This window comes from Gavia stellata, chromosome 3 (genome assembly GCF_030936135.1).
Source record: "Gavia stellata isolate bGavSte3 chromosome 3, bGavSte3.hap2, whole genome shotgun sequence".
Classification (NCBI taxonomy): domain Eukaryota; kingdom Metazoa; phylum Chordata; class Aves; order Gaviiformes; family Gaviidae; genus Gavia; species Gavia stellata.
Genome location: NC_082596.1, coordinates 103965290 through 103980784, shown reverse-complemented (window position 1 = coordinate 103980784; position 15495 = coordinate 103965290). Strand labels below are relative to the sequence as shown.

The window sequence follows — 15495 nt, the reverse complement described above, 5'->3', positions numbered from 1 at the left end:
GGGGAGTGGGCAAGATCATACGTTTTGCTTGAAGCAGAGTGTCAAACTGCACGGAGAAGGTGTGTTGACTTTGCATCGGTTAGACTGAATCAGATACAAGGGGTTTTTTAGCCTGAGAAGGAGGGTGAGTTATTTTGCGTTGCAGCAAACATGAGAAATCTCCCCTCACGTGAGAGAGGAGCGAGAATGCATGGAGCTCTGCCTTGGGGCAAATAATGAGCCAGTTGAGAATTTCTGGGTTAGAATTAGTGGGCAGACCAATGGGGACGACATTATGGTGAGGGTCTGCTACAGTCTGCCTGATCAAGAAGTAATAGAAGAGGAGGCCTTCTTCCGAGAACTGCAGGAAGCCTCACATTTGCACGTGCTGGTCCTCGTGCTGGACTTTAACCACCCCAATATCTGCTGGGAGGGCAACACAGGAGGGCAGAAGTAAACCAGGAGAATTTTGGAGTGCAATGACAGTAATTTCCTGACACAGGTGATGGAGGAGTCAGCAAGGAGAGATGCTCTACTAGTCCTCGTACTAACAAACAAGGAGAAATTCGTCAGGGATGTGAAAGTTGGTTGAGGGGACGGCCTTGGGCACCCACAGTAGTTACGAGAGGGTGAAGTTCAGCAGGCTCAGGAGGATCTTGCTAATGTCTCTAAATACCTGAAGGGAGGGTGCAAAGAGGACAGAGCCAGGCTCTTTTCAGTGGTGCCCAGTGAAAGCACAAGAGGCAACGGATGCAGACTGAAAGAAAGGAAGTTCCACTTGAATGTAAGAAGAAAATTTTTTACTGTGAGTGTGTTCAAACACCAGAGCAGGTCTTCCAGAGAGTTTGTGGAGTCTCCATCCTTGGTGTTGTTCAACACTGTCTTGACGTGGTCCCGAGCAGCCTGCTGTAGTTGACCCTGCTTTGAGCAGGGGAGTTGGACTAGATTATCTCCAGAGGCTCCTTCCCTTGTCTGCTGTTTTGTTATTCTGTTTTTAATTAATCCCTGTTCCCCAGAGGCTTTCAGGTGAATTAGCTGGTAATGCAGTGGTGTGCACAATTAGAAAAATATATGTATGGATTAAAGCCTTATGAGTACGTCAAATTTCTTTTCAGTACAGTGTGACTGGTGCAAAGTACTTATCTATTACTACTTAATGTTTAGTATTTTCTCATTTGCTCTCGATATTTTTTCTGTATGTGGTCACTTCTGACTGTTAGGTATATCCTGCTACAAATAGGTATAGAACAGTGTGACCATTTTCAGGTTTTGGGTTTTTTTTTTTTAATGATTAGTTCTAGGATTTCAGAGCGTTTAATTACAACCGACATTATAGTAGGCTGGAAATACGATAGTAGCTGTAGATAGGTCATAAAATTATAGATTACTCAGTTACTGATGAGAAAACATGAGTCTTTTGTCCATTCGTTGACCCACATGGACACTAATGAAAAGGGTCTTACCCGAGATGTACAGGAAAAGAGGGAGACAGAGGCTTAGAGTTTTAATAAAATTGCAACTGTTAACTTAGTAAGTACCCAGTAATAACTCCTGCAGCTTAAGTCATTCTTCCTGTGTGGTCTGTTCTGTTTGGTCTAGGGCTAATGGTATTTCATCCAGATGTCCTTCAGCTTTCTTGGTGTTAAGGGGCTGAGGGAGAGCAAGCTGTCTCACTTTAAGAATGGATGGATCCTCAACCTTATTCCTTAGACTTAAAGCCCAGTTCTGCGCGGGCAGGATCTCTTTGGGGCATTGGGACTGTAGCTCTTCCTCCAGGACATGCTGCCTCATCGCTTGGCTGCTGCTTGCTGATAGATTCTCACTGGGGTCGCAGACTGTTGTGTCGCATCGTTTTGCCGACAAATGTTATCTCTTGGTGTAGTCATCTGCATCCTCACTCTTTTTTGATCAACGTAGTATCGGGGCCATAGGCAGAGGCTTTTATGCTTTCCCTGCTCTTCAGCTATGCCAGCGCGTTTCCGCAGAGTTTCGCCTTGTTTTCATGTAAATTGAGACATTGGCCCTTGTGAGAAGGGAAGGGGAATGGAGCTGCCTGAAGTAAAAACAGTTCTTCTCTGCTTTGTATGTTACTGCAGTAAAAACAGCTCATTAATTTTAGTTAGAAACGCACATATCAGTATATTTTGTCTGGTAATCTAATCCCAAAAGGTACCAGAAAAAGGTTGGAGAGAGATGTCATTCAGATTTGGAGAACAGACGCGTTAATGTCCAATGGAGTAAACCTTTACATTATTTTGCAGATATGGATGTTAACAGGAGATAAACTGGAGACAGCAACTTGCATTGCGAAAAGTTCTCACTTAGTGTCTAGGACTCAAGACATTCACATTTTCAGACCTGTAAGTACTGTTCCAACTTCTTTGTTGGTTCATCGAAGGATGGCTAATAACCATGTTGCTTTATTTGATTAGTAGTTGGCTGCTTGTTGAAAATCGATGGGTTATGGTACCGAGTGTCATAATAATGGTCGAGAGAGTAGTACTTAGGTTGTTTTTCAAGGATGTAGAATTACAAAGCATCGCTTCTGTTTAAGGGTGCTTGTTTCTAGATTTGTTGATATGCTACAGCGATGTTCGTAGGCATGTTCGGGTGACCCAGGTTCAACATGTGTTTTACACTCTTCACTTACACAATGGACATAGTAAGATACCTTTGAATGATGGAGAGGGGTCTGTGGGAGCCAGTAGGAAAGCGTGTCCAGGATTTTAGGCTATCTGAATGTGGTTCTTGCTTGTTCTAGCATTTTCATTAATAGAACTCTTTAGACTCAAGCAGAATTAATCCTGAATTAAACTGTGATGCCGACATCGTTCGTCATCAACGATTTTTTTGTATGTCATGATATATATTTGCATTTTATTAACAGACTGTTTAAGATAATTATTAGAAAGGTAAACTGAATATCTTTTTCTATACATTTTGGTTATATTTGCATAGCATCAACTCTACTGAAGCCAAACAAAAATAGATTTTCCAGACCTTGATTGATGCTGTGTGATCAGACATAATATGTCTGTGTTTGTTCTAAATGAACCACTTGCACCTACAGAAATAATTATATGAATATAATTTACATGTAAATGTAGTTTCTTCTGAAGCATCGGAATGGTAAATTAGGCCCTGCAGACTACTATTTGCAATTAAATTATTAATGCTTCTGATAAAACTTCAGATCAATTTTTGTTGACCTTTCCATGTTGTAACACCACAAATTAAGTCTTCCTGAACAAAATCTATTTAGTTGAGTCAGATTTTTATTTTCATTACCTCGACTGGTAATAAGAGATCAGCATAAAACTGTGTTAACTTAGAGTAGGCAAAGTTTTAAATTAGTTAGAGAATGGATTCATACAGAGTTATTTCTGTGGCTGTATTTGTTGCAAAGAAATTACTCCTGGATTAATGTAAGAAAATACCAAGCACTCTAACACTTCTATTTTAGTTATAAAGTAGTAAATAAAAAATTATTTACTACTTTGGCTTCCCGAAAAGATGCTTTTTGGTTTTAACGCTCTTCCTTTTTACTCTTAGAAGCCTCAGCTTCTTTGTTTTGTAATAAAATTAACTGATACTTTGTTCTAGAGGTCTTTACAAATTACAAAAAAAACCCCAACTCTGTTAGGTGAAAGAACAGAGGGCAATTACTGCTCATCAGTGTGTGCCAAGTGCTGATATCTCTTCATCTCCGTAATGCAGAAAGATTATAAAGGGCCAATGCAATCCGGCGTTCCTAACAGTTGGCAGGCAAGGAGCTTTCTCTTTACATGGTTAACTGGGGGAAAGGAGGAAAAAAAATCTGAACTGGGGGCATGTGTATGGGGTTTTCTGTTTGCAGGTGCTTTGTAATGTTGCAGGTGCTTTTTAATGTGACACAAATTTTATGTGTAGTAGAGCCCATCTGGAGGGAGGAAGGTCTTTGGACTGCATCTGATTCTGGGTGGTAGTGGCCCAAAAACAAAACTTCACCTTCAGTGTAATTAAGAGTGGTATATTTTAAAAGTTACTTAATCAAAGTGCTGACCGAGCCCAAATTAGAAGTGTAATCAGAGTTTGTGTTTTATTCTGTGCTTGGAACTTTGTCTTGCATGATAGCTCTAAAATACATCGATCTTTTATTGGGAAAAAAACCCCAAAACTGCCAGTCTCCTCAAAATCTGATTATAATTTAAATTTTTCATGTTCTGTGTTCTTTGGTTCTTTGACCATTTTTTGCATTTCACAGCTGGGCCTTTCTGAAACAATAATTATGTAAATAAATAAAAAAAAAAATCTATGATGTAGTTCTTTTGTATTATGCCACTTGGTCCTGCTTGCATACTCATGCAAGATCCAAAAGGATTAGTAGTAGTGAGCATTTTTATGTGCCTTTTGAAATCCGTGTCTGCTTACCCAAACTGAAGGAACTATTAATATGAACATTTTGCATTATTCTAAGAACATATTTTCCCGGTTAATAAATAAAAATTTGGGGGGTTGTTAGGGTTTTTTTGTCTGTTTTTTCTCTAGCCCTGCCAAGATGGAAAGACTCAGGTCAGCTTGAACTTAAGGTATTTTAATGTCATTAATTCATGAGATTTCTAGCCCTGGTCTACTTTGGTGCGGAACCAGTTCAGCTGACTACGTAGGTTTTCCTTGTTTGAGGATTGCTTTTCTTTCACTCCGTAAGATTTGAGGCTTGTAGTCAAATGCCATGGGTGATGGGCTTGCACCGGGATAAAACACTTGTTGAAGAACCAAGGCCTTCTGGTATGACTTCTCAAAACCTGATTTAGTGAGGCAGGTTTTTTTTAAGAATGTAATAAAATCTTTTAAGTGAGTGCTTTTTATTGAAGGTTACCACTCGAGGAGAGGCTCACTTAGAACTAAATGCCTTTAGGAGGAAGCATGACTGTGCCTTGGTGATATCTGGGGACTCACTTGAGGTAAGAACTTGGTTTCTGTCAAATTACATTTATCTAGATGCTTATGTTCAGTAAGTAAAGTATCGGTGTCTTCATGCTCTTAAACTTTTTTTCAATATTTGCCCATACTTTAAGTTGTCCTTAGAGAGACTTTTGTTTTTCACTGGGTGCTCGTTAGAAGATAAATGTTGTAGGTGGGCAAATGTTATTGGTTCTGTTCTCCCCTGCTTGGTAACGGAACGGAATTTGTATGCGGCATGCTTTAATATCATCTCTTCTCTTAACCCCAAAGCATGTTGGCTCCCTAAACGACAGAGAACATCAGTTTAAAATAATAAAGCCACAGTCAGGAGAATGTGGCTTTATTCTTCCAGCAAGCAACGCTTCATAAAATAACTCTTTATACTGTGTTTTTGTGTTAGACTACATGTAGTAGTATTTAATCCTAAGTAAATGAGAGTGTACTTTTCTCCTTAGGTTTGTCTGAAGTATTATGAGCATGAATTTGTCGAGTTGGCTTGTCAGTGTCCTGCTGTAGTGTGCTGCCGATGTTCTCCCACCCAAAAAGCCCATATTGTGAAGCTGTTACAGCACCACACTGGAAAACGCACGTGTGCAATAGGTAACTGTTGGCACAATCTTCCTTTGCAGTAGCTAAAATCTGTAATGAACTTCAGCAGTAGATGGCACCATTGGGAAACAGTTGAAACAAAACCAAAGAGACTTCTTTATCCACGGCCAGGTATTATGTAGCTGTAGCAGAAAACGCCATTCCGTGAGAAGGGTGTGGATATCTTCTTTATTCCACAGGAAAAAGTCTTGATTGCTTGAAGTAATTAATCATAATCCATAGAATAATTGTAAGAATTTAAAGTTATATGAGAGGTTTCTAAAATACTGTAAGGCCAGGAGAGTAAAACCTCTGAAGAGCTGAATATTGCAGTGACATTTTCCAGGTGATGGAGGAAACGATGTCAGCATGATCCAAGCAGCAGACTGTGGAATCGGAATTGAAGGCAAGGTAATGTTAACAGTTTTATTGTCAAACCTATGCTACGTGGTAGTATAGTAACGTGGGGTCCGAAGTTTTGTTCTTAAACAGTAGTGAGTTGGTCATTTCTAATTAAAGCGTGCTGTAAGATGATAAAAATGCTTAGTCTTTGAACTAATATTTTCTTTGCTTCTATGTCCTCTGCTTTATCTTTTTAAATAGAAAAAGCAAAAACCACTCTAGTTATTTCTGTGTAGCATTTACCTGAAAGAAGCAGGATAGGCGATCTGTTACAGCCACTGCATCTTAGAATACGCACAGAAATTGTCCTTTCTGTCTCATTGCAGGGTCGATTTCTGACGCAGGAGCAAACTTGACTTTTAAAATCACTTACCACTTAGACTTTTGAAATTTGAAACACATCTTTTACACTGGGTTTCATACTTGGAATATTTTTATTTTCTTCTAGGAGGGAAAACAAGCTTCCCTAGCAGCTGACTTCTCTATCACACAGTTTAAACACATAGGCAGGCTGCTGATGGTACATGGTCGAAACAGTTACAAGAGATCAGCAGCACTTGGTCAATTTGTCATGCACCGAGGCCTTATTATTTCAACTATGCAGGTATTTAAAACTTTGTTTTCTGAATAGTTAAAAAGACTATGTCTGTCTTTGAAATGTCACAAAATCTTAATCAACCGGTATTGTTATTTTTTTCTTTATTCTAATGTTTGGTGGATAGAGTTATATTAAATATATATTTATCTGCTTTTTGTAGGCTGTATTTTCATCAGTCTTCTATTTTGCATCTGTTCCCTTGTACCAAGGATTCCTAATGGTAGGGTAAGTCAAAACCAACAGTTAACTATATCTGGTAATAAATACAGCAAACTAACTTGTTAAATAATGTCATGTAGTCGGCGTCTGCCGTGTTTGTCCTACATTTGTCATTGGTACCCTACCAAAACCTGGAACGAGTCTACGAAGAAAAAGTCTGCCCCACAGATTTCCGTTCGGGTGAACGTACGCGGGATTAGGAGCAGCCTGGTCTTGTTGCAGAAGGTGCTTTAGTAATGTGGTTCCCCAGGTCATACAGTTGAGGGACGTGCATATATTCGTGTTTGTCCCTGCTCTCTGCCCCTTCTGTCCTAAGAGCTTCCTTTTATACTCCTTGTAAACAATAACAACTTAAACCAATAGTAACTTAAATCAAGGTCTGATTACACCAGACTCTGCAGAGACAAGCAGTAGACCCCTCCAAAACATTTGTAAACAGTTGTGTTAAGTTCTAGGAAAGTACCTACCAAAATACACATCTGGCACGTGCGTGCTAGCATCCAAAGCCACTTACAGAGCTGTTAAGACTTCTGTTCGTCCATCTACCTATACCATGATGTCCGGAATATAGTGCTTGTTTTTTCTTCAATTTCCATGCCATCATCTGTGGATGAATTTAAACGTCAGGTCTTTGAACTGGTTGTCCAAAGTGCAAGTGCACAGGGAGTATGCTAACAGGCGATAAGCTTGGGTGATATATATATAGAAGAAAAAAATGTATTTACTGTTCTTGAATGTATAAAAGCTCTTTAACTTCTCATGACGGGCAGCTCTCAAAACACAAGAGCAGGTTGCATGTGTAAAGCTGTGTTGGTAAGCTGCTTCAGTACTGGGTAGAAGAAACAGTTTAATTCCACTTACGTAAAAAAAAAATAATTGAACTCAGTAGATCAGTTTAAAATCGTTTCATACAAAAGTGTCAATTTATGTGCTTTCTTTTCGCCTAGGTATGCAACCATATATACTATGTTTCCAGTCTTCTCTCTAGTATTGGATCAGGATGTGAAGCCAGAAATGGCATTGCTATATCCAGAACTTTATAAGGATCTCACAAAGGTATGCGTGTCCTCAGTGCTCAGATACGAACAAATGCCAAAATCTCCCGTGTGCAAAACTGGGAATTCTTGCAATCATTTTCTTAAGGTATTCCATGCAAGACAGATGCACAACTGATGTGATGCAGACTTTTGTACTATGAAAATAATCCATGGCACCAAATGTTCCACTCAGTTTTATTAATACATTTGTTAAGTCAAAAATGGTTGAGCTGAAATAATTCAAACATGAAGGTACGTTGATATAAAAGTTGCTTTCAGTCTGGCCCCGGGGTCTCTGATCTAGAGTTATTTATGCTTACTTTTGCACAGCTCCTTTTTCCTTTTTAACTGGTAAATTATAGATTTTTTTTTTTTTTTTTCCCCCTCTAACCCCCAGCAATTAATGCTGACCTCTCCCAAAGCTGACTTTAAATAACAGATACCGGTAACTGATAGATCTTAACTGAATCATCTGTTGTAGACACTGCTTTCTGCGTGCTTGCGCATACCTGCGAACAGTGAAAGTGTATAATTTCTTTACCAGCAAAAGTGAAACAAATCTCAAGATTCTGTTTTCGTAAGTTTTTTGAAAAATACTTCTGCTCCATCATAAACTGTCAGCTAGAAAAGTTATGATCCAAGGCAGAAGCAGATGGTCTTTTTAGGGATAGTAGATTCTTTGAAGATGTGCCTAAAAGTTCAAAAGCAGACTGTAGTCGAAGAGGCTCCAAACTTTTCAGAGCCTTTGCCTTTTTAATTGTACTAAGTTAGCTATTAGCTAGGGAGAATTTTTTCTCATCTCTTGGAGGTCTTGATTCTCTTTCTCCTCTTCAGAATCTTGAAAGTTGCTTTGTGAGGTTTCAGCCTATGATTAATCTCAGAAGAGCATGGCTTTATACCTGCTAAAGGCAGTTGTAAGCTCGCCGGTGGAAACCTGTTGATGGAACTTGGAAGCATCTTATTTCCAAAGATAGAAGTTAACCTGTACTCAGAAACTGCCCGGGATGGGTGGTAGGTGAATACAGGCTAAGTTATTTGTTTAGGCTTAAATGAAAGTTCTTGGAGATGCTGAATCACCGGCTTTCCCAGCTTATGTTGCACCTCTATGAATATTAAAAAAGTAGAACCCAAATAATTGTCTTCAGAAGAAAAAAAAAAAGAGAATGTGGAGAAGCAGGAGAGTACAGTTCAGCGCATTGTGTGGGGCAGATGATGATCAGTGAGCGATTATGGATGAGTAGTACAAAAAGATACTTACGTGCTATGTTTGACTTCGCTATTACAAGGTAATCTTGTTGCGAGCGTTTATTACAACACTTTATGATCATGCTGCCTTAGTCATGACACTCTGAAGCCTACGTATTTGTGCGCATCATTTTTCAAATTATGGACTCTAAATGCAAATCTCTACCAATGCTATTCAGCTGGTGTTACGTGGACTATAATTGCATTCCTAGGAATTGGTTTCTTTTCTGGGACATGCTAGTGATGAAAATGTTTTTTAGATTTTTAAAAGAACAAGATGTGTTGGCACAAGTCATTGACAGGCTCTTGCTCTGTTCAAGAAGAAGAGAAGATTAGCAAGGTTCAGAGAGACAGGAGTGGCCACGTACCCGGGCGGACACACCGATTCAGTGTTACTGTGGCTTCTACGGAGTTACAGCTAGAAAAGCTGATGGAAATTTGAAAGGAAGTACAAGTAAGAGGGCTCCCTGCTTTCCTGTGAAACTGGCTCTCAGCCTGTCGTGCAGCATTCCCCAAAGGCTCAGGAGTGACTTACCCCTTCTACTTCCATAAAGGTGAACCAAAACTCAAGCTCATTCTTACGTCACAAATCTCACTAATTGGGAGCTCTGGTGGAAGGTGGAAGCAGTGCCCGGTACTCAAAGGAGTAGGCAGGCATAGGAGAAGAAAAAAAAATAAAATCTAATGTTTCTTTGTGCCTGTACGAGATTTTTTTCCCATACGTGCAGTCCGTCACCAACATTCTAGACTATATACAGAATTATGAAAATGTCTTTAGCACCTTGCCATGAACTCTGTCTATCCAAGAAAATCTTTTAGCCTATACAGAAGTAATAGAAAAAGTTAATTCATCCCTTTCTGCAGCAGTGAAGCACGTTACTTTGTAAAGTGCTGATTCTTCCCTGTTCCAGAGTGATCACTTCCTTTGTGCCAAAATAGCCTTTTACCCTTTTAAATGCGTATCCTTTCAGCCCTGCAATTCTAACGTATTTCATCAGTCCCCTCACAGAACGCACGTGTGCAGCGTTTATTCTTTGAGTGACGCATATGTTTCAGGCCGTAACATTCACAATCACAAAAAGATTTAAAACGTATTTGGGAATAGTTACTTGCTGAAAACTTACAGTAGTCATGTGTTTCTTCTATGAAGGGAAGCGGATGGTTCATCCAACGTTTAGAAGTGACTAGGAACTACGGTTTTGCTTGAGGTGTAGCTCAGTAGGCACACAATGCTCATTTTCTTGAAGACTCCGTTTTACAAAACAGACCTAAAACCATTTTAAATAAAAAAGAAACTAATTTTACTGTAATTCTCCCTCTGAAAACCAGCCAGAGCATTGCAAGGTAAAGTATCTTTGCTGTTTAAGACCTTAACTGTCCTACCCCCAAATTTAGACTTTGTGCTATACAAGTTTGCGATGAAGAATCGTAAGAACAAGTAGAAGCTTTTTAGCCTACACCACTTCAAAGACAGCGTATTTTACTTTTCAAATGTCTCTCTAGTGGTTCATATATTTTTAGTAATTAATCAAGTAGATTTATTTTTTTTAAGTTGTGTTTAACTGTCCTCTCACTTGTTTCCCTTAGGGAAGATCTTTATCGTTTAAGACCTTCCTCATCTGGGTTTTAATCAGTATTTACCAAGGTAGGAGAGAGTCCTCATTTTACTGAACTGAGAATTTTTTGTCTGCTATTAGCAATAGAGTTTTTCAGCTGCAGGTTGAATTCCCAAAGCTTATCATTTCATCAGCAGTTATATATATTGCTTTCTCTTTATCTCGTCAATCGATATTCCTGTAGTGTGCCAGGCCTATTCAAAACACGGCGTGGATTGGTATTTTTATTGATGCATGTCGCATTAAAAAAAAGACACGTTTTTTAATTAAATGCTAATCCAGAAAAATTTTAATGAGTGCTTATCACATTGCATATATTTACACAGTAGTTTTCTTTCATGGAATAACAGAAGTACTGTTGGAGAAATCTGAATTATGTAATCAGTTAAAAGTAATTACACTTTCAACAATATCTCATTTATTTGTAGCACTTGACAAAATGAGGTTAATTACCAGTTCATCAGATCTATTGCACTGAAAGGTGTTTAATTTTCTAATAGTTTTATTTCTTTACAGCTTTACTTCGGTTGGTTTATTTCCCATGCACAAAATACAGTAAATATTACTTCTCTTCTTTTAGATCAACGTTGTTACCTTACAAAAAAAATTACCGGGCAAGTTTTCATAATATGCAATCAAATGTTCGGTGGGCAGTTGTAAAAACTGGTACGCTGAAATTCTGTTGCTCAGTGTATTATTACCTTTCTGTGCCTTTCCTAGGTGGTATTCTGATGTATGGAGCCCTGCTGCTTTTTGAATCCGAATTTGTACACGTCGTTGCCATTTCCTTCACCGCCCTAATCTTGACTGAGCTCTTGATGGTTGCACTGACCATACGAACGTGGCACTGGTTAATGGTGGTGGCTGAATTCCTCAGTCTTGGCTGCTATGTGGCCTCTCTTGCATTTCTAAATGAATACTTTGGTGAGTAATAGTACATGTATTTTAGCAAAGAACTGTTCTTTTTAATTATGGTATTTTTTATATTTTATTTTTAATATTTTTTTCGCTTTTTTTAACTAAGAATGGGTGATGTCGTGCTTTGTGAAATACAGCTTTCTCCATAAGAAATATGACTGAGTAGAAATTAGGTTTTAATTAATGTTGGGTTAAAATAGTCTCTTATCCTTTTCTCCTGGAGTTTGACAATCTTTATTCCTGTTAGTAGGATTTACCTAGATGATAAACTTTACTCAAACCACGCATGCTTTTCCCATCCTTGATCTGATCTTGACAGTCCAAACTGCATACCTTAGATTGGCTTTGAGACTTTCACTATTGAAATGGATAGGATTTTAAAAAATCAGGATCTTTCACCGAGTTGGTGAATTATTTTGTATGCCAGAGCAAGTGGACCTCATTAGCTCTAACCCACAAGCTTGAAAGAGCTGAGTATCTCTAGGGAGTGAGGCAAAGGCTATTGGATAGATACTTCATAGAAGAATCGTTGTTTCATAATTATATTAAGCTTATATTAAGCTTGCTGTGCTTTAAATTGCAGTATGCCAAACTGTGTCTTAAAGTTCCGATTGTTCATAGTTCACAAGATGAAAGAACACATTTTAGCTGCAAATCTTAGCAGTCAAGGATCTGAGCATCAGAAGAATACATTATTTCTTTTTATATCAAATTATCCTTCAGTAAAAACAACCGTCTCCGTCGTAGCGTGATTTTACAAATGTAACTTTTACAGAAATATAGATATAAGAATTTTGATTATACTGCACAAGGGGTAGAGTCCAGCTCCTTCTCTCTCTGTTTTCCAGGAGCTGATGAGTAAGGAGTTGCCCTTCTTCAGTTGTCGCTTCTCACAGCAGAGTTAAATGTTACATGGTAGTTTCTAGGAGTCTCATAGTTCTGCTTTCACTCTCTCATGTCCCAAGTGTTCAACACCAGGGTGGTGTATTTACACGATAGAATTATTTTTTTCATCAGTAAATGCTTCGCTGCCTGTGCCGGGTGTTCTGTTACTTCCCAGATTTCTCAAGAGTCGAATTTTAATGAAGAAACCACCCCGCTGGGCTTGGTACTTGCGTTGTACCTTATTTCAGGTTTGCCCCGGTACCTTTTCCTTTTCTCTGACACTGATGCACAGCCTCTTAGGTAGAGATTATTGGGTTGATTCCCGAATCTCCCCAGCCAGATTACAAATGAAAGGAAGAAGCAAGAACAGACCCGGGTGTTGGCTCTTTAGTCCAAACCTCCAGGAACTTCATAAAGCAGAACTTGCTGCTTCGCCTTTGTAAGTCTTTAGCGTTGGTGACAGCCAGTCCTTCCATCCTTTGTAGGGGTTGTTCGGTGCGAAACACCTTGTGGTGGAGTTCACAGATGTCTAAAAACTGCAGGGATTTTGTTTCTTGCAAACCTTTCTGTAAGGGGGAGCGCTTTACTCTCCTCGTGTATTTGCTGGACAGGTCCAAGCAACTGAGTAAGTAAATGGTTGCGTGGCTTCTTGCAGCCTGGGGACTTCACCTCTGTGCTTTTCATCATTAAGGGTACTGAAAAGGCTGCAATTTCATCGGCTTTTGTAAAGATGCGTGGTGTTAGTCTGAGAAAATGCGTTCCAGTTAGACTCACTTCTGCTTAATGCTTTACTCTTGTTTGATCTGTCACGTTATAACGGGGCGGGGAGGGAGCCTTTTTTTGTGCATATAAAGTAGTAGAAACCTAAGTTACGGTTTACAGTTCAAGATGTAGAACAACTTCCACCTGTCGGGGAAACCAATCCAGTCCAATAGTGCTCGACTTCATCGGCAAATAAACGGTTTCTTTCAATGATGTTACTTCTCAGCGTCATCTCCTCCTAAAGAAATGATATCATAAGTGTGACAGGGCACCCAAATTAGAAAGGCAAAAATATCCGATACTGCTCTCTACAGCTCTGACTCATGGAAGGAAATGGGTTTTTAGGTTTCAGTATTAATTGCACACAATGGCCTTATTAGGTCTGTCTCTGTGATATGTTACATAGGCTTTTGTATGCCTAAGCAGGCTTAGGCTATAGCTGTATGACAAGTTTATACATGGAAATCTAATATACGAAGTATTTTTAATGAGTAAAGTTGGAGCAGTAAAAGCATTTGGACTTGATGATCTTACAGGTCTTCTCCAACCGTAGTGATTCTGTGATTTCTTGACTACATTTTCTGAAGTGAATTTGCATTCACATTAAAACCGTTCTGATCAAGTTGTTTATACAGTAATTTATACCTTGAAGTCAAATGTAAGAAAACTGCCTGCCTACTTACAACCTCAAAACATGACCACGTATAAAATCTCTGTATTTTCAAAATGTCTTGGTTTAATTGTTGGATAAAATATTCTGATTGTCATGTGAAAGGCAATGATACTCTGGCTAATGCTACTAACATCTTTTTCACTTCTTTTTTGTGTAGCTAACCTGGTTGGGTTTTTTCACATAACTCTTGTATTTTCTGTAAATCTATCCTTTCATTTTCCTTCTCCCTCTTTGTGAAACAGGTATAGGCAGAGTGTCTTTTGGAGCTTTCTTAGGTAGGTGAAGTTTAACTTTTCTTGAAGTTTTTTTTTAAAGTCTTTAAAAATTAATTAAAGAGTAGTAAATCATTTAATATACACATTTATGAACAATGGAAAAAAGAAAAAAAAACAGTTCTCAGGTTACCTGGGTTCTGGGATCTCCCCGTAATGATTAAGTACGACCCAACCGTTGCAAATACGGTCAAAAAATTTCAGTAGCAAGTGTCAGGTGTCACCATCCTTGTTAATGTTTGTCACAAAAAAAATAGCTTTTTACTGTGGCTTGTGGCAATATCACTACATTGTTTTCCCTTTAAATTGTTGGGCTCTGATTTAAATTCTAAGGTTTTTAGAATCAGTCAGTCTAGTTGTTCTGACTGTTTCAGAGAAAAATAATCTGAATATGGACGAAAAGATCCAAAATGGTAGGAGAATTTCTGGTTGGGAACTTGTATTATAGTGGGTGAAAATCGTTCTTACTAGTAGAAAAATAAGCTGGTGTAACTTTTTATTGTGAGAAAGTTGCTTTTACACTGAGATTCTGTTTTCCCTATTTTGTGCTGCAAAACAGTGTAAGGAGCATAAAGGAACTCCGAAGTTCCTGTCTAAAGAAAATAGTTGGCAAAACCAAAATGTTGAGGTTAACTTTCTCTTTCTGTTGTTTTGTTGCCCCCCCCCCCTTTTTTTTTTTAATTTTGCATGGTCTTGAACAATAGCAGAAGCAAACAATTAGGAGAGTTTTATTGACTTTGCACTATGGAAGTTCCAGGTTCCATGTTATCAGCTCCCATTACTTATTTTCCCTTTTTCTTTCTGCAGATGTTGCCTTTATCACAACTGTGACCTTCCTGTGGAAAGTGTCAGCAATCACTGTTGTAAGCTGTCTTCCACTTTACATTCTCAAGTACTTGAAGCGCAAATTCTCTCCTCCAAGTTACTCCAAGCTTACCTCGTAGAAGTAGTTACATTCCTATGGTTTTTCACTCACGCCAGTCTGCAGATTGCACATTCACTGTGCTTTAGTGTCTATGGGTTTATGTTGGACTAAAGAAAATTAAAAAATTAAATTTAAAAAAAAAAATCAAGAGTGATAGTGAATAGAGCACAAAAAGAGGAGGAAACATCTGACAGGGACAATAACATGGAAGTACACTAACACAACTAAACTAAATTTTCTTCATGTTGATTTTTTTTTTTTTTACTTTCAGTTGCTATGATTATAAAATAAAACTGAATTACCTTTGAGTTGACAGTGCTTCTGAATGGTTTTATTGCTACTGTAAAGGATTTTTTCCTACTGTACTAATCTTCTGCAAGTTGAATTGAAACTTTCGTTATTTATTACATAACTTCCCTTCTTTAATTATTA

General features: G+C 38.5%; 1 protein-coding gene across 1 annotated transcript in view; it reads left to right on the top strand.

Annotated features, from left to right (window-relative positions):
• Positions 1–15272, top strand: part of ATP9B (ATPase phospholipid transporting 9B (putative)) — a 174262-nt gene extending 158990 nt beyond the window's left edge. Inside the window, exons 20-30 of the mRNA XM_059815461.1 lie at positions 2241–2339; positions 4833–4922; positions 5379–5523; positions 5858–5922; positions 6362–6517; positions 6672–6736; positions 7678–7786; positions 10600–10657; positions 11349–11552; positions 14109–14141; positions 14946–15272. Of these exons, the coding sequence (XP_059671444.1) occupies positions 2241–2339; positions 4833–4922; positions 5379–5523; positions 5858–5922; positions 6362–6517; positions 6672–6736; positions 7678–7786; positions 10600–10657; positions 11349–11552; positions 14109–14141; positions 14946–15082 (1161 nt within the window). The 3' untranslated portion in view covers positions 15083–15272. The remainder of the gene's footprint in view (positions 1–2240; positions 2340–4832; positions 4923–5378; positions 5524–5857; positions 5923–6361; positions 6518–6671; positions 6737–7677; positions 7787–10599; positions 10658–11348; positions 11553–14108; positions 14142–14945) is intronic.
• The last annotated feature ends 223 nt before the right edge of the window (positions 15273–15495 follow it).